General features: G+C 43.6%; 1 protein-coding gene across 1 annotated transcript; it reads right to left on the bottom strand.

Moving 5' to 3' along the window:
- Positions 1-690: 690 nt before the first annotated feature.
- Positions 691-21,983, bottom strand: pcsk7 (proprotein convertase subtilisin/kexin type 7). The gene is made up of 16 exons (XM_084143332.1): positions 21,885-21,983; positions 19,900-20,373; positions 19,493-19,627; positions 18,914-19,079; positions 15,390-15,480; positions 15,109-15,163; positions 13,829-13,967; positions 13,646-13,746; positions 10,093-10,260; positions 8,145-8,249; positions 7,838-7,940; positions 5,125-5,281; positions 3,610-3,704; positions 3,270-3,363; positions 2,975-3,092; positions 691-2,866 (listed from the first exon to the last, which is right to left on the bottom strand). The coding sequence occupies exons 2-16, from the start codon at positions 20,311-20,313 to the stop codon at positions 2,630-2,632; spliced, it is 2,178 nt and encodes a 725-aa protein (XP_083999458.1). The 5' UTR covers positions 20,314-20,373; positions 21,885-21,983; the 3' UTR covers positions 691-2,629.
- Positions 21,984-23,578: the final 1,595 nt, after the last annotated feature.

Here is a 23,578-nt window from a genome sequence, read left to right as displayed (position 1 = left end):
GCCTCCCACAGTGAAAAAGCTTAAATTCACTGCTTGCTCTTCCCTCATATTTAGCCTCACATTGAAGTGTTTTACCAGTGTCTTTTCAGGACAACCACAGCTACAAGTAGAAAACAAAATAATTTGACATAAACAGTTGCATCCATTAATTTTATTGACATATGTCAATGCACAAATAAGGTCAGCTAAGCAAAAACCTGATAAAAAATATATAAGAATGCTGTAAGTACAGAAATTGTTTGCGCAGTGGGAAATGAATATCCAATACATCAGTGACAACTGTGTGGCGTTTAGTTTGTGACAGCAACTATGTGAGCTTATTACAGTATTATAGACACAGTGTCCTGGGATGTTCTATGATATTCTATGTAGAAGAACCTCTTACCTTCCAACGACTTGTGTCAGCTTTTTATAGATGGTCATAATAGTTTGTAGCACAAACCGTTCTGACTTTACACACAAGAAGAACCGTTTTCGGGATCCGCCCTTGTCTCACGAACACCGCTCTAGCTCAGCCCCCGTTAATGACACAGACTAATGCAACAACCCAGCTGCTGTAGCTCAGACAATGGTTTAAAAGGGGTTAGAAGTCCAAAACGCGCCAGCAATAGTTGGACTCAAGAATGATTGTGACATACTTTTTCGTGCTAAATTTCTGTGGTTTGATTTCAAGGGAAATGATGGGAATGATCCAGCCAGCAACAATCTTTATTCATTTTACTCAGTCAAGCTGTGACTTGCACAGAGAAACACAGGCTTCCAGTTCAGTCCAGTAAATAAAAAATAAAATCTTTAATATATTTCAGTTCATAAAAATCCTCAAACTCTGATATATAGATGTACGACACACACACACACACACATTGTAACATGTGTATATATTACAGTTGATAAAAAAAAACACATTCAACCCAACACTTAGATCCCAAATCAAGTTCACGTAACAGAAAAATTTATATAGCCTGCACAAAATAACATTACAAAATGACCACGCCCAAACGGGAGGTCTGTTTACAAAATAATTAACTTAAAGATGCACTGTGCAGAAATCGCTCCACCATTTAATGGCTGCTAAAATTCGAATAGTTCACCTAATTTCAGTTTATGTGACAAAACAAGCTGTCATTGTGTAGAGAATCATTGTACCATCTAAACCATTGTGAAATATATTTTCCATAACCAAAAACATTGTATATTCAGCTGTTTGAAGCTGGTGTACAAAACCAAAAGTAAAAGAAGCAAAAACAAAACTGCAGAACGGGAAGCATAGAAATAGCACACATAGAACAGCTCTACCGCTTCTTAGACTTGCTTTCAACAGGAATGAAAGATCTATCTCACATTTCTATGTCAATTTGGTCGGGTCGCCCAAAAAGTTACATATTGTAGCTTTAAAGCTTCTACACATACGATTTTTTAGGATTTTTGCATTGTAATTTCAGAAAATGTCCATAAATATATGACGCCAATAGTGGAATGATAGTGTTTCACAGTATTACTTAACCGCTGGTGTTGGGATTGGCTGTGATATTCACCTATTGATTTCTTACACCGGAACGGCATCTGTTTTTTTTTAAATTGCTCATTTCCTAGTTGCTAAAATTCTACACTGTTCGCTCAATTTCAGTTTCTGTGCGAAAACAAGCACTGAATAGTGTTGGGAATTATTATACCATCTAAATCGTTGCAAAATATATTTTCAATAACAAAAAATATAATTTTTACAGCTGTTTGAAGCTGGTGGACCAAAACAGAAAGCAACTTGGTCTACAACCCAAAGGACAACTGTGGGAATCATTGGAGTCAACATTATTTATCCCTGTGGAACGCTTTTGACACCTTGTAGAGTCCATGCCCCAACGAATTAATTACAATGCAAAAATGTTAAACAAATCCTATGTGTAACACCTTTAATAAAATAAATAACTTAAAAAGTAACCATAATCAAGAGCACTCCATCACTCACACATGCACACACTGTCACACATCCTCAAAACCAAACACCATTTACATTTTAAAACACATTCACACACACACATGCACAGCATTGTAATTCCTTCCCACGGTGCACACCTAATGAACTTTGGAAGGTTGACTTTAACTTCAAGGGCCGGTTTCGGACCCAGACTAAGCTTAATCCTGGACTAAAAAGCATTTCCAATGGATACTCTTAATTAATCTTGTTTTTTAGTCCAGGATTAGGCTTAATCGTTGTCCAGGAAACCGCCCCGGGAGTGCTGCTCTGTCTGGTTGTCCAGCACACCTTCTAACCCCACACTAAAAGACCCAGGTAAGGGACTGAACCAAACTAGTGATACATCCTCCAACCCAAAGACCAGGCCAAACTACCATCTCTATAGCACTGCTAGGTGAGACCGGAGGGTCCTGAGAGATCCAGGGGGTCTAGGTTGCTCCACCACACTACACTTACTCACACACACATGGGGCGCTGCAACGCTGATAAAAGGCCACAGGCTTGGGGAGCGATGAGTGGTCCAGTGAGCACACAGTTCCAGCCCACATAGTTCAGTCTCCAGTCCAGTTCAGTTGGCCCCACTGGCGCCAGGCCCAGACTGATGAGAGGCGGGTGGGAAGTCGTAAGGGGAAAGGACAGAGGTTTTCTCCAGTGTTATGTGGCAGCGTCTCTAGTGATAAAGGGTACCTTGTCCTCTAAGTCCAACACACTCTGCATCTCCAGCTCAGAGCTGTCCCCCAGAGTTCCAGAGCCCCTCCCCAGGCCCCCGCGGGAGCCCCGCGCCCCCCTGCCCTGCCGACACAACCCCCTAAAGTCCAGGTTGGCCAGGGTCACCTCCAGGGTGTAGTACAGGGACCAGAAGAGAGCGAAGCAGCCCAGCAGTAGCAGAGACTACACAGAGACATGGTGATGGGGGAGAGGGGAAGAAATTACTAAATGAGGCATATTTATTTATTTGTTGTGTGTGTGTGTGTGTGTGTGTGTGTGTGTGTAACATACCTTGAGGCTGTTGGAGGTGAAAGGGCTGACAATCTCAGGGGGAATGTCCATGCCTGCATGACAAGGCAGGGAGAAACTGCTGTCCAGATACTGCCCTCCCATAGCCTCCTCCACCACACTGTCAATCAAATCACACAACCAATCAATGCTCACATCCACAAAGGGAGCACCAATGACAAACCATCATTTTCCTTTAAAAATAGATGATCCAGAAACACATAATAATATAATTGATACATATTTTCTATTTATATAACCCAGGCTGCTGTTTTAACAGTGATGTGTTTCACCTGACCTCTGTCTCTCCTTGACCTCTTCGAAGGACAGAGAGGAGCCGTACAGAGTGAGCTTCCAGTGCTTCAGAGAGCCCAGCGGCAACGCAGGCTCTTCTGAAAGAAAGAAAGAAAGAAAGAAAGAAAGAAAGAAAGAAAGAAAGAAAGAAAGAAAGAAAGAAAGAAAGAAAGAAAGAAAGAAAGACAGAAAGAAAGAAAGACAGAAAGACAGAGAGGGGGGGGGAGAGATGATGATGAATAAATGAGCAGGAGAGAGCTCATACTGTAGCTGGGGTCATGTAGTGGTCAGTGGCAGGCAGGTGAATGACAGACAGACACAGACAGACAAAGACTGGCCCTTACTGTGGTCAGAGACTTGCAGCCTGTACTGGCCCTCGGCTCTCTCGCCCCAGCAGCGCACAGTGGAGAACGTCCAGTCAGAGTAACCCGAGGTATCCCTGGAGTAACACACAACAGCACAGAGGTAAGGATGTCAAAAAATGGGGGTGAGTGTTATATGTTGTACACATTTTTTAGAGTAAGTGAATACATGTAAAACTAAAATCAGCGTGTACATACACTACATTACCAAAAGTATGTGGACACCTTCTTGTCGAACATCTCATTCCAAAATCATGGGCATTAATATGGAGTTGGTCCCCCCTTTGCTGCTATAACAGCCTCCACTCTTCTGGGAAGGTTTTCCACTAGATGTTGGAACATTGCTGCGGGGACTTGCTTCCATTCAGCCACAAGAGCATTAGTGAGGTCGGGCACTGATGTTGGGCAATTAGGCCTGGCTCGCAATCGGTGTTCCAATTCATCCCAAAGTTGTTCGATGGGGTTGAGGTCAGGGTTCTGTGCAGGCCAGTCAAGTTCTTCCACACCGATCTCGAAAAATCATTTCTGTATGGACCTCGCTTTGTGCATGGGGGCATTGTCATGCTGAAACAGGAAAGGGCCTTCCCCAAACTGTTGCCACAATGTCATTGTATGCTGTAGCGTTAAGATTTCCCTTCACTGGAACTAAGGGGCCTAGCACAATGCATGAAAAACAGCCACCAAACTTTACAGTTGGCACTACGCATTCGGGCAGGTAGCGTTCACCTTGGCATCCGCCAAACACAGATTCGTCCTTGGGACTGCCAGATGGTGAACAGTGATTCATCACTCCAGAGAACGCGTTTCCACTGCTCCAGAGTCCAATGGCGGCAAGCTTTACACCACTCCAGCTAACGCTTGGCATTGCGCATGGTGATCTTAGGCTTGTTTGTGGCCATGGAAACCCATTTCATGAAGCTCCCAACGAACAGTTCTTGTGTTGACGTTGCTTCCAGAGGCAGTTTGGAACCCGGTAGTGAGTGTTGCAACAGAGGACAGATGATTTTTACGTGCTACGCGCTTCAGCACTCGGCGGCCCCGTTCTGTGAGCTTGTGTGGCCTACCACGTCACGGCTGAGCCGTTGTTGCTCCTAGACGTTTCCACCTCACAATAACAGCACTTACAGTTGACCGGGGCAGCTCTAGCAAAGCAGATATTTGTTGGAAAGGTGGCACCCTATGACGGTGCCACGTGAAAGTCACTGAGGTCTTCAGTAAGGCCATTCTACTGCCAATATTTGGCTATGGAGATTGCATGGCTGTGTGCTCAATTTTATACACCTGTCAGCAACGGGTGTGGCTGAAATAGTCAAATCCACTAATTTAAAAGGTGTGTCAACATACTTTGGTATATATAGTGTATCTGTGTACTGTTATTACTGCACTGCTGGAGATAGAAACAAGCATTTCGCTGCACCTGCGATAACATATGCAAATCTGTAAGCGACCAATAAGCTTTCATTTGGTTTTTGTGTGTGCGTGCGTGCGCAAACTCACGTGTCCAGAGCACGGCGCGCCCCGATGAGTGAGGACATGCCACTGGGGCAGAGCAGCACAATCTCCACGTTGCCGCGGCGAGAATGGGCCAGCGTCAAGGTGACAGACACGTGCTCCAAGGTCTGCATCCCGGACTGTCTGAGGTCAGCTGCAGTGACTGGGGTGAGAGGAGCACAGAGATCCTAATAAATGACTAATGTCCTTCTATAGGAATGGCAGAGTGAGGGGGAGAGCAGATGAGCCTATGAAAACTACATATAACAGTGAAGGGTCGACGTGATTGAACTTTACTCTTGTAGCCAATAGGTCCAATCTTAATTAAAGGCCATATAAGGACATTACATTTAGTGTGAATCTTGTATTTTCTCACTGAGTTAAGAACTTTGTATATACATCTGCTCCAGGCACTCCTCAGACATTCCCAGACACCTGCAATCTTGTTTTTGCCTCTGTTCAAGGTCATGTTGCATCACTGTACTCATGTTTAATTGAAAGTTGTTGAAAGTGTCATCAGTCTCATATTACCCAATGTCTGTAATGATGCATGTCTTCTTCATTCAGAATGACTATATATTGTCTTAGCAATTGTATCAGGTGCCTGTTCAGACATTCAAATAAATTTTGTGAACTTGATGACTGCTGTCTGAATGGTCTCATTTTACACCAAAATCTCCCCCCGAAGCCTTCAACAGTTTCACTACACCATCCACTGTGCAATGGCCCTCTTGCTGATATTCTACAGCCAATTCTTGTTCTTCATTGTATAGTAAAACGTGCACACCCACCCACCTACCCACCCACCCCAGAGGAATACTGTAGACTTGTAGTCCCTCACAGCGGAGTCACCCTCCTCCCTTCCTCTCTGGATTCCTGACCTGCAGCAGCAGCGTACTGTAATTCAATGGCATTTCCCTCATCCCCTGTTTGCTAATGGGCCTTAATGCTCCATTACCATGTAGGGAAAAACCCTTCCCCAGGCCAAGGAAGGAGAGGAAGAGAGAGGGATATACAAAGGTGTGGAGGGAGAGATACTGGGGGTGAAGGGGGGCAGAGAGAGGGGTAGAGTGTATATGGGTAGAGTAGGATGGAGGGAGGGAGGGAGGGAGGGGGAAAAGGACTTCTTGGAGTCCAGCCATCTTCTTCCAAACGTACAGGAGTCGACTCGTAAGAGTTCCTCAGAGACCCTCCCACACAGACAGTGACCTTTGATGAGAATCTCACTCTTCATCCACATAATCACGACTGATGGGTCTTAAGAGTGTGTTACTGCCTTTTCATACAAGTTATATATTAAATCAAGCACAAACATGTTGCATCCCAAATGCTCCAGCTCTGAAATGATATCATCTTTTTCACTAATATCTAGGTCTGCATAATCAACTCAGTAAAGCAAAATCAATACAATGGCGGTAAATGGATCTTAAATATCACGTCAAAGGCTCTGGCTATGCTCTGTCTGTATTATTCTCTCCCTCTCTGACACACACACACACACACAGACACACAGACACAGACACAGACACAGACACACACACACGGAACAAGGGAAGATAAATAAGCCAGTGATTTGTCTGCATCCCAAATGGCACCCTAACCCTACATATTTGCATTACTTTTGATCAGAGCCCTATGAGCCCGGGTCAAAAGCAATGCACTATAAAAAAGGGTGCCATTTGGGATGCACAGTTTGAATGCCAGAGGTTGTAATCAACGCTGGCCTGGCATGTACCCCATACATTCCTCTCCTGACATTTAGCGCAAACATCTTAGACATTTTCAACTTTTTGCATTTTTAACAACTGTTTTTATTTTCAATAACAACACACCCCTATCTTTGGGGAATCCAACGTTTGGGACTGAACACTCTAGTCTTCCCTTTTCACATGGGAAGAAAATAGTGCTCATACTAACCGCTGGACCTTAAGCTAACAGACCGGCCAAAACACATAGCAACAAGGACAACAAATAGCCTAGCGATAGAGTAGTTTAACACAACCACCTGCTTCATGTATCGTTGGGAATAACCAGCACAAGCTTATTTCAATTCATGTAAATAGAATTTCCATGTATAAATACAAAGTCGATTTAAATCTCGAATTTCATTAATTCAAAACACATTTCACTTGGACTAAAACATTTAGCCTTTGTCAGCAACTCTTCCTCTGCTTTGTCCTTAGAAACCCTAGTCACGTGAGACTGGACACACACGGCTGTGCTGCAGCAGGGAAACACACTGCTTCTGGCTCTGCTCCTGACCACAGAACAGGCAACACACAGGCTGCATACGCTGGGCCAGGAGGGAAGAAGAGAGAGGGAGGGAGGAGGAACGAATACAGATATCTCTGCTCTGATGAGGTCACTGTGTGTGTGTCAGAGAGGGAGAAAGGAAGAGAGAGAGAGAGAGAGAGAGAGAGAGAGAGAGAGAGAGAGAGAGAGAGAGAGAGAGAGAGAGAGAGGGGGAAGGGAGGGGAGTGAACGTAGGGATGTGTTCTCTACTCCATAGTTTAGTTAGTGTGCCCAGTGACAGGGAGACTCTGAAGAACATTGCCTAATAAGGGCAGACTACTGATTGCCTGTTGGGTGGGTCTCTCAGGAGAACACTGACAGAGAGAAGAGAAACAGCAAATACTCAGACTTGCATATTACAAGACTTGCTTGCTCATTCTCTCTCTCTCACTCACACATACCACACACACACACACAAACTACCAACCGTTCCAGGTTAGGTTGAGTTGCTCCGGATAGGCTGGGATAAGCTCCTCCTCCTTCAGCACTGGGCTCTGATAGGACACTAGGAACGGCACCATCTCCCACACCTGATTAATACACACACACACACGCACAAAAACAACAGACTTTTCACATGTATACCTTCCAGGTTTTCTTTAATGAGCAGAATATTGACTTAGCTGAAAGAAAATCCCTACCACTCCTAACTGTATCTGTAGTGTAGTTGGTTAAGCTTGACATGAATGTGCTGCTGAGACATTAGGAAGGGAATGGGTGACGTGAGGTGGTACCTTGGCAGCGTTGACCAGCCTCCAGGCGTTGAGCAGGCCGAAGCCGTGCTGGTGACTGTGGTGGAAGCCCGCTCCATTGATTTTCCAGTCTCCTTGCACATCATACTACAGAAACACACACACACACAATTAGGAACTGTATGTGCCTGTGTAGCAATGATACAGTACATAAAGGTGAGTCATACAGTGAGGTCCAAAAGTATTGGGACAGTGACTAATGTTTTGTTGTTTTGGCTCTGTACTTCAGCAATTGGAATGATACAATGACTATGAGGTTAACGTGCAGGCTGTCAGCTTTAATTTGAGGGTATTTTCATCCATATCGGGTGAACCGTTTAGAAATTAGAGCACTTTTTGTACATAGTCCTACCATTTTAGGGGACCAAAAGTATTGGGACAAATATCATACCCCCCATTATTATTACATTTACATTTACGTCATTTAGCAGACGCTCTTATCCAGAGCGACTTACAAATTATGTTATTGTAATGGTGAGAGATTAGTATGTCTTGGGGGTATGATCTTGGTGCCTATAACTTTCTCACTCATCATTATTCACGATTCATTCAGGATTATCTGTAATCATGTTAGAATCCACATTAATGTAGAAGTGTTTAGAAACATATTCTATTCTTATTTACAATAAAAGTGACTCTAAAATGACACAATACATTATTTACCATTCATTTCTATTGGGCACAAAATAATCTGAAACACAATCAAAACAAACTGCAAATGAATCCAACAAATGTGTAGAGTCACAAGCTTGATGTAGTGACACCGTGCTATGAATATGGGGCCAAATACTTCACTTTTTACTACTTTAATACACCTATAGACTGAGTACACCAAACATTAGGAACACCTTCCTATTATTGAGTTGCACCCCCCCCCCTTTTGCCCTCAGAACAGCCTCAATTCATCAAGGCATGGACTCTACAAGGTGTCGAAAGCATTCCACATGGATGCTGGCCCATGTTGACTCCAATGCTTCCCACAGTTGTGTGAAGTTGGCTGGATGTCCTTTGGGTGATGGACCATTCTTGATACACACGGGAAACTGTTGAGTGTGAAAAACCCAGCAGAGTTGCAGTTCTTGACACAAACCGGTACACCTGACCCCTACTACCATACCCCGTTCAAAGGCACTTCAATATTTTGTCTTGCCCATTCACCCTCTGAATGGCACACATACACAATCCATGTCTCAATTGTCTCAAGGCTTAAAAATCCTTCTTTAACCTGTCTCCTGCCCTTCACCTACACTGATTGACGTGGATTTAACAGGTGACATCATTAAGGGATCATAGCTTTCACCTGGATTCACTTGGTCAGTCTGTCATGGAAAGAGCAGGTGTTCTTAATGTTTTGTACACTCAGTGTAAGTTAATTTGTCCTGATACTTTTTGTCCCCTAAAATGGGGGGAAATTGCTGTAATTTCTAAATGGTTCACCCGATATGGATGAAAATACCCTTAAATTAAAGCAATTAACCTCATAGTCACTGTATCATTTCAAATCCAAAGTGCTGGAGTACCGAGCCAAAACAACAAAAAATGTGTCACTGTCCTAATACTTTTGGAGCTCACTGTATATGTCTGCATGACCGTGAAGTGTGCTTGAGAGGGCATGTAGGTGATGTCACTCTGTTGTCATGTATATTGTACCTGTGTAGGTGATGTCACTCTGTTGTCATGTATATTGTACCTGTGTAGGTGATGTCACTCTGTTGTCATGTATATTGTACCTGTGTAGGTGATGTCACTCTGTTGTCATGTATATTGTACCTGTGTAGGTGATGTCACTCTGTTGTCATGTATATTGTACCTGTGTAGGTGATGTCACTCTGTTGTCATGTATATTGTACCTGTGTAGGTGATGTCAATCTGTTGTCATGTATATTGTACCTGTGTAGGTGATGTCACTCTGTTGTCATGTATATTGTACCTGTGTGGCTGTGTAGGTGATGATGTGCTGCACGTCTCTCCAGGTGAGACAGGGCCGGACCTGCAGCATCAGAGCCACCATGCCAGCCGCCAGGGGTGCCGCCGCCGAGGTGCCCGTGTGCCCGTCAGTACAGCCCGTGCCCTGCTGCAGTGACCAGTCTGACGTCACCTACACAGTACACACACACACACACACAGAAGAGTCATAAACATGTGTGCAGACAACACACCCTCTCACACTATTACAAACAGTCAGTGGTAAGGAGCTATGCAATGACTAGGGAGGAAAAGAGGGAAAAGCCAGAAAAAATGGATAGAGTTGGAGATAGAGGGGCTGAAGGAGGAGAAAAAGTAGAGAGAAGTGCTAAAACAGACAGACAGGAACGGGTGAAGGAGGGGAGAGAAGTGGAGGGAGAGAGAGAGAGAAATGTATAGGAACACAGGGACAGGGAGACGGCAGAGAGAAAGGGGCTGCTGATGAATTCACTGGTAAACATGATCTCTGCGAGGTGGGAAGAGAGGTAACGGATAAACATGCTATAAAAGGCAATAGGGTGCCATTTGGGACGTAGCCATATAATACAGATCCAGACCATGCAGTACAGATCCAGACCATGCAGTACAGATCCAGACCATGCAGTACAGATCCAGACCATGTAGTACAGATCCAGACCATGCAGTACAGATCCAGACCATGTAGTACAGATCCAGACCATGTAGTACAGATCCAGACCATGTAGTACAGATCCAGACCATGTAGTACAGATCCAGACCATGCAGTACAGATCCAGACCATGCAGTACAGATCCAGACCATGTAGTACAGATCCAGACCATGCAGTACAGATCCAGACCATGCAGTACAGATCCAGACCATGCAGTACAGATCCAGACCATGTAGTACAGATCCAGACCATGCAGTACAGATCCAGACCATGTAGTACAGATCCAGACCATGCAGTACAGATCCAGACCATGTAGTACAGATCCAGACCATGCAGTACAGATCCAGACCATGCAGTACAGATCCAGACCATGCAGTACAGATCCAGACCATGCAGTACAGATCCAGACCATGTAGTACAGATCCAGACCATGTAGTACAGATCCAGACCATGCAGTACAGATCCAGACCATGCAGTACAGATCCAGACCATGCAGACAGTGCTGTCTAAACAGCTTGTCTTTCACATGAGTATGGGTCCTCTCTGGAGCGTTGGTGACACAGACACACAGCTAGGGGTGTTTGATCATAGGTGACGACAGGCCTGGTTGGACACAAGAGAGGAGAGAGGACAGACAGTCTGACAGGAGTACTACAGGCTCTCTGCTATGGAGGGAAAGCGACGGAGGAAGAATCCACAGACATATGTTAACTAGAACGCCTTCTCTCATTTAAAGCAGCTGTCAAAGCCATGAAAGCACAGAGCGGAGGAGAGAGCTCACAGACTTCAGCACTGCTCAACATCAAATGGGACCCATGTGTTGTGAATGTGATGAGGGAATGGTACATAGCAGTGGTAGCACTGTAGCATAGCACATGGCAGCTAGAGGTGGTTGGCTGGTGGGTGGATGCAGTGGCTGCATCCCAAATGGCACCCTGTTCCATGTATAGTGCACTACTGGTCAAAGGTAGTGCACTATATAGGGAATAGGGTGCCATTTGGGACACACCCAGTATGTGCAGCGCACTCGTGCGACAGCGTAGAACAGCTCTAGCCTAGCCCTAACACCACTTGGCCTGGTGTTTAGTGGTGGATTTGGCTTTTCAGGAAGTCACGGATGCCAGTTGAGGGTTTTGACCCAGGGCTTACATCACCCGGCCAAACCATGTTACCCAGGAGATGGCAACAAACAGCAGCAAACAGAGAGCTTTGCCTGACAGCTCTCCTCTCTACCTTCCTAAAACCCTCTCCTTTGCCCACGCTCAAAACGCAGCTTCATATGATGCAAAATGCATCATACTGGCTTTATTTCTGTATTTTGAAAGTTATGCATCTTGAAAACTTTATTGCTGACATGCAACATATTCTGGGACTATATCAACAATGGACTAATGAAACAAATACCAAAAGATAGTTTTTGGGTGGAGTTTTCCTTTAACTCACTAGCCATCAATGTGTTCTCTTCTCTGCTTCATTCAAAGATGTCTGGCACAGTACAGTATCATCTGTTATTATCCGACTGTCTAACTTTCTCATCAATCTACAGTTGGGGTCAGAAGTTTACATACACTAAGTTGACTGTGCCTTTAAACAGCTTGGAAAATTCCAGAAAATGATGGCTTTAGAAGCTTCTGATAGGCTAATTGACATAATTTGAGTCAATTGGAGGTGTACCTGTGGATGTATTTCAAGGCCTACCTTCAAACTCAGTGCCTATTTGCTTGACATCATGGGAAAATCAAAAGAAATCAGCCAAGACCTCAGAAAGAAAATTGTAGACCTCCACAAGTCTGGTTCTTCCTTGGGAACAATATCCAAACGCCTGAAGGTACCACGTTCATCTGTACAAACAATAGTACGCAAGTATTAACACCATGGGACCACGCAGCCGTCATACCACTCAGGATGGAGATGCGTTCTGTCTCCTAGAGATGAACGTACTTGGGTGTGAAAAGTGCAAATCAATCCCAGAACAACAGCAAAGGACCTTGTGAAGATGCTGGAGGAAACAGGTACAGAATTATCTATATCCACAGTAAAACAAGTCCTATATCGACATAACCTGAAAGGCCGCTCAGCATGGAAGAAGCCACTGCTCCAAAACTACCATAAAAAAGCCAGACTACGGTTTGCAACTGCACATGGGGACAAAGATCATACTTTTTGGAGAAATGTCCTCTGGTCTGATGAAACAAAAATAGATGGGTCTTCAAAATGGACAATGACCCCAAGCATACTCCCAAAGTTGTGGCAAAATGGCTTAAGGACAACAAAGTCAGGCAGAACTGAGAAAGCGTGTGTATGTCTTAAGGGCCAAGGCGCAACCAGTCTTTGTAAGGGGGATTCCATTCGTACCATGGTGCAGTTCACTGCAGGTGAGAATGCAGTCCAGACCAAACACAGGAAAAGCACCAGAGGTGCGCAGTATTATTGGCTGTTTGACTGCGAGCATTTAATGAAATGAAATGCACGCAGTACCATAACTTGGTATATCTGAAACATTCTGTGAGTAGCAGCGCATTTATGAGCGCATCCGATGCAGATTAGGGGAGAGGGGGGCTATACCGGGGATATAGGCTATGGAATATAGCCTATTCAGGTCAGAGTTAGAGTGGCTATTGCGCTGTTTAGTCCCGCATGTTGTTGGAAGACTAAAGCAAAATAAATATTACATTTGGGATACACAAGTTATGCTTGTTGATAATCATAGAGCATTTTTCTCCAATAGACAAATAACAATTATAGTTTGTTTGACATTTGGCGATATGAAACCAAACAGACCAAATGAAAAAAATACAATGTAACAAATAACTCTGATTCGAACTATAGCTCAGAACTATGTGTGAAAACGCCCTAAATGGTGTGTGTGTTACTATCAGTACAGACTCACAATACTGCGTAGCGATCTGGCCCCACTGCTGAAGGTGACAGCCAGCATGGAGGCACACTCCTCAGCATAGAAGGGCATCTTCCCTTCCTCATTTACTGCTCCTACAAGAGACACACATACACACGATTAGAAACACTCAACACACAGACACAGAGACATATAACATTGCTCCTATTCACTTACCAATGGTAACAGTGTAGATTGAGTTAGCATAGCCATCGTAGTTGCAGTTGTCCTTGTATTGGCCCCCGTTGCCACTGGCGACGACAAAGATACTGCCGAAGCCCCTTCTGCCAGCAATAACTCCGTGCTGCAGCGCCGCCTTCCGGCAAAACAAGGAAACATTCGCTTCAGTTAGTCACACCTAGTAACTTCTTGTAGACTAATACAGCCAACCAGAGTATATAGCAACATTTTAAAATGGTTAACAAGGCTCCTCATTGGTGAGCAGCATTCACAGGCCTAGTCATACCTGAATATTCAATATTGAGTATAGAAAACATCAAGAACACCTGCTCCTTCCATGATATAGACTGACCAGGTGAATCCAGCTGAAAGCTATAATCCCTTATTGCTGTCACTTGTTAAATCCACTTCAAATCAGTGTAGATGAAGGGGAGGAGACCGGTAAAAAAAAATATTTATAAGCCTTGAGACATGGATTGTGCATGTGTATCATTCAGTGGGTGAATGGGCAAGACAAAATATTGAAGTGCCTTTGAACAGGGTATGGTAGTAGCTGCCAGACACACCGGTTTGTGTCAAGAACTGCAACGCTGCTGGGTTTTTCACGCTCAACAGTTTCCTGTGTGTATCAATAATGGTCCACCACCCAAAGGACATCCTGTCAACTTGACACAACTGTGGGAAGCATTGGAGTCAACATGGGCCAGCATCCCTGTGGAATGCTTTCAACAGCTGTAGAGTCCATGCCCCAACGAGACTGTTCTGAGGTGTTTCTAATGTTTGTGTACTCAGTGTATGTCACTATAATCATATAATTATATGATCACTATGTGTGTATACCTCCATTCTTAGGTTTGTGAAAAGCTGGAAGCCGCAGCTATCATGCCTTTCTATTAGACCATGAGGACTGGCTGGGGGGATTTGGTAGTTCTGATTCATTTCCACAGTGCCTGCCAAAGCCATTCAGGGAGTGAGGAACACCTAGGCAACGAACATGACCAGAAAAAGCCAGACACTCTGTCTCGAGTCAGAGTGTGTGTGTGTGTGTGTGTGTGTGTGTGTGTGTGTGTCTATGTGCATGCATGTGTGTAAGGGATGTGCTTTCTCTTTTTTCACACAAACTGTGCCCTGTAGTGCAACAGTATACTGCCCTCTGCTGGTACAGAAGAGTGGTGCAGAAATGCATTTTCATAATGCATTTCTATAAAGAGACTAGGACTGGCAATACGTGTTAGAAATGGGTTGTGTGGAGTAACGCATGTTGTATCCACGCTAACCTTGCCCAAGGGGTGTGGTCCATCGACAGTGCGGCCATCATCATCAGGACCCCAACTGAGGAGGAGGAGGAAAGAGGAGAGGACAGTTGAGACACATTTTTCCTATAGCCACTGAAGAGCACCGTGGGAAAAGTCTAGAGAGAGAGAAGGGCATATCTTTATAACCATGCATAGAGCTGTGGTTGGCTGTATATTCCTGTTAGTAGTTTGCTTTATGCTGAGATTATAAGCAAACCAAGCATGTTCAGAGTCATGTGAGGCTGAGCTGTACACGGTTGTACCTGCAGCTGTAGACATCGTTGATCTGGTAGTGCTTGTTGAAAGCCACTGCCTCCATACTGTCTGTGAGCGGCCCATCCAGGACTCTGATACCTGAACAGACAAAACATGACGTGAAGAAAGGACTTCAAAACATAAGAATTTCATAGCACCATCTACATAACTAGGGCCATGATATTTTCCTCAGCACCTGACGAGACCAGAGTTGTATTCACTAGGGGCCCGATTCAGACTTAGGAAATGTATGCCTTTCCTACACGTTTTGATTTAAGCACTTCTCAGTATTTGATATTCAGACTTACCTTATGCAGGTGCGAAATGAGCTCTTTGGGAGTGGCTCCATTATGCTCACTGAATACATTTACTGAAACTGCTGAAAACCCTCCCACTTGCTGGCCAACAGATTTCCTCATGGAGTTTTCATTCAATGGGGTTTTCAGTACATGTATCTAAAGCCATCCCTTTAAAATACTGTGTACCTTTAATTTGAATTTTCTCGACTGACAATATAACATATAGAGAGAAAGGGTTCCGAATATTAGGGATCAACAAAAGAAAGCAACAATTGGTCGATTTTAAAATACTCTAATATTGTAGAAAATTTAGGATTAGAAAAGTATTTATGAATCATAAAAAAACAGGTTTGGAGACCCTTTACGTACAAAATATATGGTTTGATTCATCCTGAAAGTTGCCATATTCAAATTGTTCAATCCATAAAATATTGGAAGGTGAGAAAAGTGTATAACAGGAGTTGACCAATAGTCCTATAAACCTACCCTACTAATCATGGAACTGTATGACAACGATCCAGTCATTGTGAACTGTGCACCAGGCTCAAACTGTGTGTGGTATGAGTTCCATAATGATTGAAATAATAGGCTAACATGTCCCAAATTACTGCACAACGTTAGCCTAATATGTTCCACTATTGCTAGCAATGCTCAGAAACAACTACACGGACATGACAGAGGAAAGAATGGTAAACGGAACTGAATGGAATGATGAAAAATGTAGGCTACAAATTGAAGGAAACTAACACTAAAATGGCAGTTATAAATGTATGTGGGAATTACTGACAGTGGCTACCGATAGTGGCTAATATTTAGCATGATACAAATTAAAGAAAAACTGAGAATAGCCTGTGCATATAATTAAAACATTCTAGAGCGCATAAATCAACTCGGTAGGTTTGGTGCTACAGAAGCCTATAGCTTGGGTCTCCAAATTTCATCCACGCAAATTATGACGAACGGCAAAGCTAATTATAGCCTACTTCACTGTATACAGTGCATTCGGAAAGTATTCAGACCCCTTGACTTTTACCACATTTTGTTACTTTACAGCCTTATTCTAAAATGAATAAAATAAATCCTCATCAATACCCCATAATGACAAAGCGAAAACAGGTTTTTAGACATTTTTGCAAATGTATTACAAATAAAAAACAGAAATAACTTATTCACATAAGTATTCAGACCCTTTGCTATGAGACTTGAAATTGAGCTCAGGTGCATCCTGTTTCCATTGATCCTCTTAGATAAGTTTCTACAAGTTTCTACAACTTGATTGGAGTCCACCTGTGGTAAATTCAATTGATTGGACATGATTTGGAAAGGCACACACCTGTCTTATAAGGTCCCACAGTTGACAGTGCATGTCAGAGCAAAAACCAAGCCATCAGGTTGAAGGAATTGTCCGTAGAGCTCCAAGACAGGATTGTGTCGAGGCACAGATCTGGGGAAGTGTACCAAAACATTTCTGCAGCATTGAAGGTCCCCAAGAACACAGTGGCCTCCATCATTCTTAAATGGAAGAAGTTTGGAACCACCAAGACTAGAGCTGGCCGCCAGGCCAAACTGAGCAATCGGGGGAGAAGGGCCTTGGTCAGGGAGGTGACTAAGAACCCAATGGTCACTCTGACAGAGCTCCACAGTTCCTCTGTGGAGATGGGAGAACCTTCCAGAAGGACAACCCTCTCTGCAGCACTCCATCAATCAGGCCTTTATGGTAGAGTGGCCAGACGTAAGACACTCCTCAGTAAAAGGCATATGACAGCCTGCTTGGAGTATGCCAAAGGGCACCTAAATTACTCTCAGACCATGAGAAACAAGATGCTCTGGTCTGATGAAACCAAGATTGAACTCTTTGGCCTGAATGCCAAGCGTCACGTCTGGAGGAAACCTGGCACCATCCCTACGGTGAAGCATGGTGGTGGCAGCATCATGCTGTGGGGATGTTTTTCAGCGGCAGGGATTGGGAGACTAGTCAGGATCGAGGGAAAGATGAACGGAGCAAAGTACAGAGAGATCCTTGATGAAAACCTGCTCCAGAGTGCTCAGGACCTCAGACTGGGGCGAAGGTTCACCTTCCAACAGGACAACGATCCTAAGCACACAGCCAAGACAATGCAGGAGTGGCTTCACGACAAGTCTCTGAATGTCCTTGAGTGGCCCAGCCTGAGCCCGGACTTGAACCCAACCGTACATCTCTGGAGAGACCTGAAAATAGCTGTGCAGCGATGCTCCCTATCCAACCTGACAGAGCTTAAGAGGATCTGCAGAGAAGAATGGGAGAAACTCCCCAAATACAGGTGTCCCAAGCTTGTAGCGTTATACTCAAGAAGACTCGAGGCTGTAATCGATGCCAAAGGTGCTTCAACAAAGTACTGAGTAAAGGGTCTGAATACTTATGTAAATGTGATATTTATTTTTCTTTTTTTTTAGCAAACCTTTCTAAAAACCTGTTTTTGCTTTGTCATTATGGGGTATTGTGTGTAGATTGATAAGGGGGGAAAACAATTTAATACATTTTAGAATAAGGCTGTAACGTAACAAAATGTGGAAAAAGTCAAGGGGTCTGAATACTTTCCGAATGCACTGTAAAAGGGGCCTAAATACATGTCATGTTGATTTTATTTTCAGTTTGCTTCTATGACTGGTTTCACAGTCTCTAGCAATAATCTAAAACAATTGCTATTTGCAATTACAATCCCCTTCTTCAAACGGATTACTCATTTATCTAGCGCTTATCAATTTATACATTACCATGCATGGAGAATGGTATTATTTATATCGGAAATAGTTGATGTTTTTCCACTTGGAACCGACAGGTGCTCTACCTTATTCATGGGTTCCTTGCGCGTAACGGTGGTGGAGCTATGAGGGAATTAAGTCAAGGTCAGAATACGGCGTACACCTCTGCCACCTCAATTTCTATGATACCCACCCCAAGCGTTTAGCTGGCTGTCACATGCGTTTCCTAATGCTCAAGTTCAAGATCAGAATACTCGTTGAGAGAAAAGTGCATAAAAAGGGAATAAACTTCCATTTATGCACGGGTAACTTGGGTCTGAATTCCCCCCTAGGCACCAAACTAAAGAAAACTGACAAATAGGGAGGGACTACCTGATCTTGTCCAATAAGCAACACAAATGTTCATTTTCCGTGCAAAACTATTTGCTACGGTTTGCACTAATGAATACAACCCCGTCACAATAACCAAGCTTTCCAAACACACAACGTACCTGCCACTTTACTGCCATAGGCCACGCCCACAGCGCAGAAGCTGTTGTTGGAGACAGCAGCGATCTCCCCGGCGCAGCGCGTGCCGTGGTGGTTGTCACTGCGGGCATCCGGGTGGGGCATGGGGTCTGGGTCGTTGGAGTTCAAGTCATAACTGCCCTCTGGACTCTAAAGGGACAGAATGAAGCACAAGAACATTTGTATTTGGGAAGACTAAAGCATGTGAATTTGGAAAAGAACATACTACATAATGACAAAAGCAAAAAGCTTTAAAAAGAAAGAAATTATGCTCCCAAATATTTTATGGGTATAGCAACCAACGTTTTGGCACACAGTGCCTTCTTCAGAGCATTGAACCCTAACCCTGAAGAAGGCAGTGCGTGCGGGAACGTTGGTTGCGATACCCATGAAATATTTGGGAGCATAATTACAGTACACAACTTACTTTCTTTCTTTTTATAGTTTACTCTCCGTTAGTCAGAACCTCTACAAAATATTTTGTGGTGTGCATCAGCTTATGCCTTTTAATGGCAAAAAGCTTAAAAGGAAATAGGCCTAGATGTGACCAGCATGAAACTCACATAGTTTGGCTGAATATCCTGGAGGGTGTGCTGAACCCCATCGTCCACGACCACCACTGTCACCCCTGTCCCTGTGATGTTGCGCTCCCATACACCAGTCACATTGATGTCCATGCCCTGCCTGACATCGTTGTGCTGCGGGTGGGTGGAGAGGAGGAAGAAAGAGTGGATGGAGGAGGAGAAGAGCGGGGAAGTGACAGGTTAGAGTCGAAGACATTGTTCGTTAGCAAATGAGGAATGAAAATAAACGTGGCATATAGCCGACTCAGTTAAAAAAGTACTGTGCATTCTTACAGATCTGAATATTCTATAGGCTAAAATGTGCAGTAAGTATATCTAAATGTGCTTTGCTATGAAACAGTTCTGAAGACAAATAAAAGATAAGACAAATTACGCCTAATTCTCACCAGGTGCCACTGTAAGGGGTATCTGGGGTCGTTGAAGGCCATTGCCCTCTTGGAGCGGCTGAGGACATGCTCCTGGGAGTGCCAGAGCACATGAGGGTGGGCTGCCAGCACGTCCCCCGGCCTGCCCTCATCCTCGGGCCCGGCACAGAACAGGTAATGGCCCTCCAGCTGCCCTATCTGGCCCCTGTTCTCCAGGCCTGCCTGCTCAGCCACCCTGCTGGCCAGCTCGTGCAGACTGGTGCCTTCAGCCTCCAGCAGCTCTGAGTCTGTGTGCAACCGGACGGCCCAGGACTGGCCCGGCCCACAGGAGGGGGGAGGAGCCAGGGGAGGGGCGGACGTGTGGAGGGTATGAACAGTCAGGAGGAGCATAGGGGTCAGGCCCAGGAGGAGCAGGAACAAGGGGGGTGAACCCATGGCAACACAGGCACGTGCTCAATGCAAGTTCTGCTCCGTCTCCACATTAGGACCTGCAGCCTGAGGAGACAGAGTGGTGAGGAGTAGAGAAGGTAGCTGAACACACAGAAGAGGGAGCGATGGCTCCACTGCAATGTGGTATTCAAAAGGCAGTAGCGAGATTTCACAACAACAGCCTAGTTCTCATATTCAACAGCCCTCAAAGTAATGCACTGGTACAAATCCTTCATTGGCACACTGTTCATATCAGAACTCCAGCCAATCACTGCACCAGCCCTATATAACATTGTGCTGTTAATGACACTAACACTGAAGAGGCGGCTGGTACTTGTTGTACCATATCCATGTGACACTACAATCCTGCTAATGATAGGCTAGTCTAACCACAGAATAGAAGGACAAATCCATGTAGCATATGAATCAACTCAAGTTCTACAAAATGCCAAAGCCATCTCGGGCAACGCATATTTTGCTGAGTATTGACATGTCCTTTTTCTCTGTTAGGAAAGAATAGTACTATAACCCGACTAAGACAACCCATGTGTGTTATTCATGTTACAGCACACACAGACTTCTCCTGACACGAATTCACACAAATATTGTTGTTTTTTACTGGGTGCGGACAGAGGCCATTTGAACCCACTTGTACACACTTTGTCAAGCTTGTAAATTAAGATGAGATAATTTAGTTTTCAAAGCAGAATAAGCTAGGCTACATCAACAAAGGGAAAGACTTGGGTTGTCATTTCTGGGTCGTTCAACAAGTTATTCCAAAGACATCAACACTTGGGCAGGGATAGCCCATTCATAGACGCTAAATAGGGTTAGGGTTCCCACACGGCCATATTTCCATGCTACAGCACTTGTTTATGGAAAACAGACGGAAGACATGTGAAACGTTTGTGGGAGCCGAGGAGAGGGTTGGGAAACCCTGCTTTAATCCATTATGGGGCTAGGGCAAGGTCAACAGTGTCATTAATCAGTAGTAAAGAAATTGAGTATGGATATCAATGTTGACAGATGTTCACACTTTTACACATTTTAAGAAAAACATGTTAGGCCTACTTCTACGAAACTAGCTAGTTAACTCAGCCTCCTATCTCCCAATTCCAAAATAAATTGAATCAACTTGACATAGCTAGTTAGCTAACGTTAGATGGCTAGATATCATACACCGATGTAAAACCCCAATGTTGCTTGTTTCGAAAGTGTAGTTATCTGTACAGTAACGTAGGCTAGCTCGTTACTCCTAGCTACTGTAGTTAGCTGCAGTCCTAGCTAACGTTACAGTACAGCAGTTTGGAAGCTCGTTTCATAACAGACAGCGACGGAAACAAAATAGCGAAACACATAGCTAACTGTATTTTTGTTATTCAACAGCTAATTAGCTATGTAAATAGCCAGAGAACTCCTTAGTTAATCTTCCTACACTAGCTATAAACTGACAGTATGGCTCAAGTGACAAGCGGATGTTGTTGTCAGAGCTAGCCAGCTAACGTTAGCTAGCCCTCAACACGCAAGCAAGTTCTATAATCACATGGCTAAATATCATACTGATTTATGTATTTTACCTTTTCGTCGAAGTCTTTATTCTACAGTTTATTTGTGGACGACAATTTCATTTACGATAGCTATTTGGCTGTCACCTGAGAGACTGTCACTTCCGCAACAACTTCGCCGTCTATAATTTGTTTCTCCACTTGGGGGAGATCTAGTCTGTTATTATGTGTACCAGTATGTTTAGCCATCATTGCACTCCTTGTCATGCTAAACAGACTGGTACCCAGGCTGAGACCTATGTAGGTTAACAGGTGGTTGAAATGTACAGATCTCTCACAGCTAGATAATCATAACCTCTAGGAATTATTAAGTTGCTACATACATTTTTAGACTTTTAAATGAATGATATATTCCCATTTATTCTTCCAAAATATAACTTAAGTTATTGGTTATTCTAATCATGATACTGCAGTATTTGGTATTTTACTTAGAGACCTTCAGTATTTTCAACCTACATGAAATGTGGCAATACAAGATGCAGGATTGATTTACACAATAGTGACATTATAAGTCCAGATGTCTGTATCCCGCTCATCAGGGAAGGGGAATTAATCTCATGACACAGATTCAGTTATATTTGTTACTTTATTTATTGGAAGTCTGTGGTCAGTGCAGTGTCAGGTGCATCTGACAGATATACATTTCAGATGTATTTACAGCAGGTCGATGAAAGTAGAATCTGTCCCTCATTGAGACATTTTACTATTGTGGTCATTTACATAAAATCATCTCAAAACTATTTATATTCAAGCGCACCATGGGGATAGTGCAGTTGACTGGGGCACATGAATGTGTGTTACTGTCCGGGTCTGTGTCGGTGAGTTTTTGTATGTGAGCTGTTAAGGGGTTGGCTGAGATGTTCAAGCTATTTGGAGGTTTTGAAGACCTCTGTATGAGTGGGAGAATCATTGCGTGTGTGTGTGTGCGTGCAAGTGTGTGTCCGTGCTTGTCTTTTTGTGTGAATTAGTACATTCACTAGCAGTGAGGTGATGTACCAACTTAATCAACAAGAGCCATATAAAAGTGTCATATCTGATATTAACTGTATTAAATACATAATCTAAGCTTCTTAATGTACACCAAGTAACATGGCTTCACCATAAAAGTTCATTGCATCTGATATTTGAGTGCTAATTTTACTCTCTTGAAAAGCTCACCCAATTAGCACTCATGATTAGCGTTCCTTAGCTGGTACTGTTGATGTAAAATCAAACAAATATATTCAATAATCAGGTCCATCCTTAAATTCTAGATCACCTAATTTGTATATGTGATCCATAAACCATAAACACACATTCATACATACATACAAAGTTTTAGAACACCTACTCATTCAAGGGTTTTTCTTTATTTTTACTATTTTCTACATTGTAGAATAATAGTGAAGACATCAAAACTATGAAATAACACATATGGAATCATGTAGTAACCAAAAAAGTGTTAAACATATCCAAATATATTTTTATATTTGAGATTCTTCAAATAGCCACTCTTTGCCTTGATGACAGCTTTGCACACTCTTGGCATTCTCTCAACCAGCTTCATGAGGTAGTCACCTGGAATGCATTTCAATTAACAGGTGTGCCTTCTTAAGAGTTCATTTGTGGAATTTCTTTCCTTCTTAATGCGTTTAAGACAATCAGTTGTGGTGTGACAAGGTAGGGGTGGTATACAGAAGATAGCCCTATTTGGTAAAAGACCAAGT

This window comes from Coregonus lavaretus (assembly GCF_964263955.1).
Source record: "Coregonus lavaretus genome assembly, chromosome: 26".
Classification (NCBI taxonomy): domain Eukaryota; kingdom Metazoa; phylum Chordata; class Actinopteri; order Salmoniformes; family Salmonidae; genus Coregonus; species Coregonus lavaretus.
This window is presented reverse-complemented; position numbering and strand designations above follow the sequence as displayed.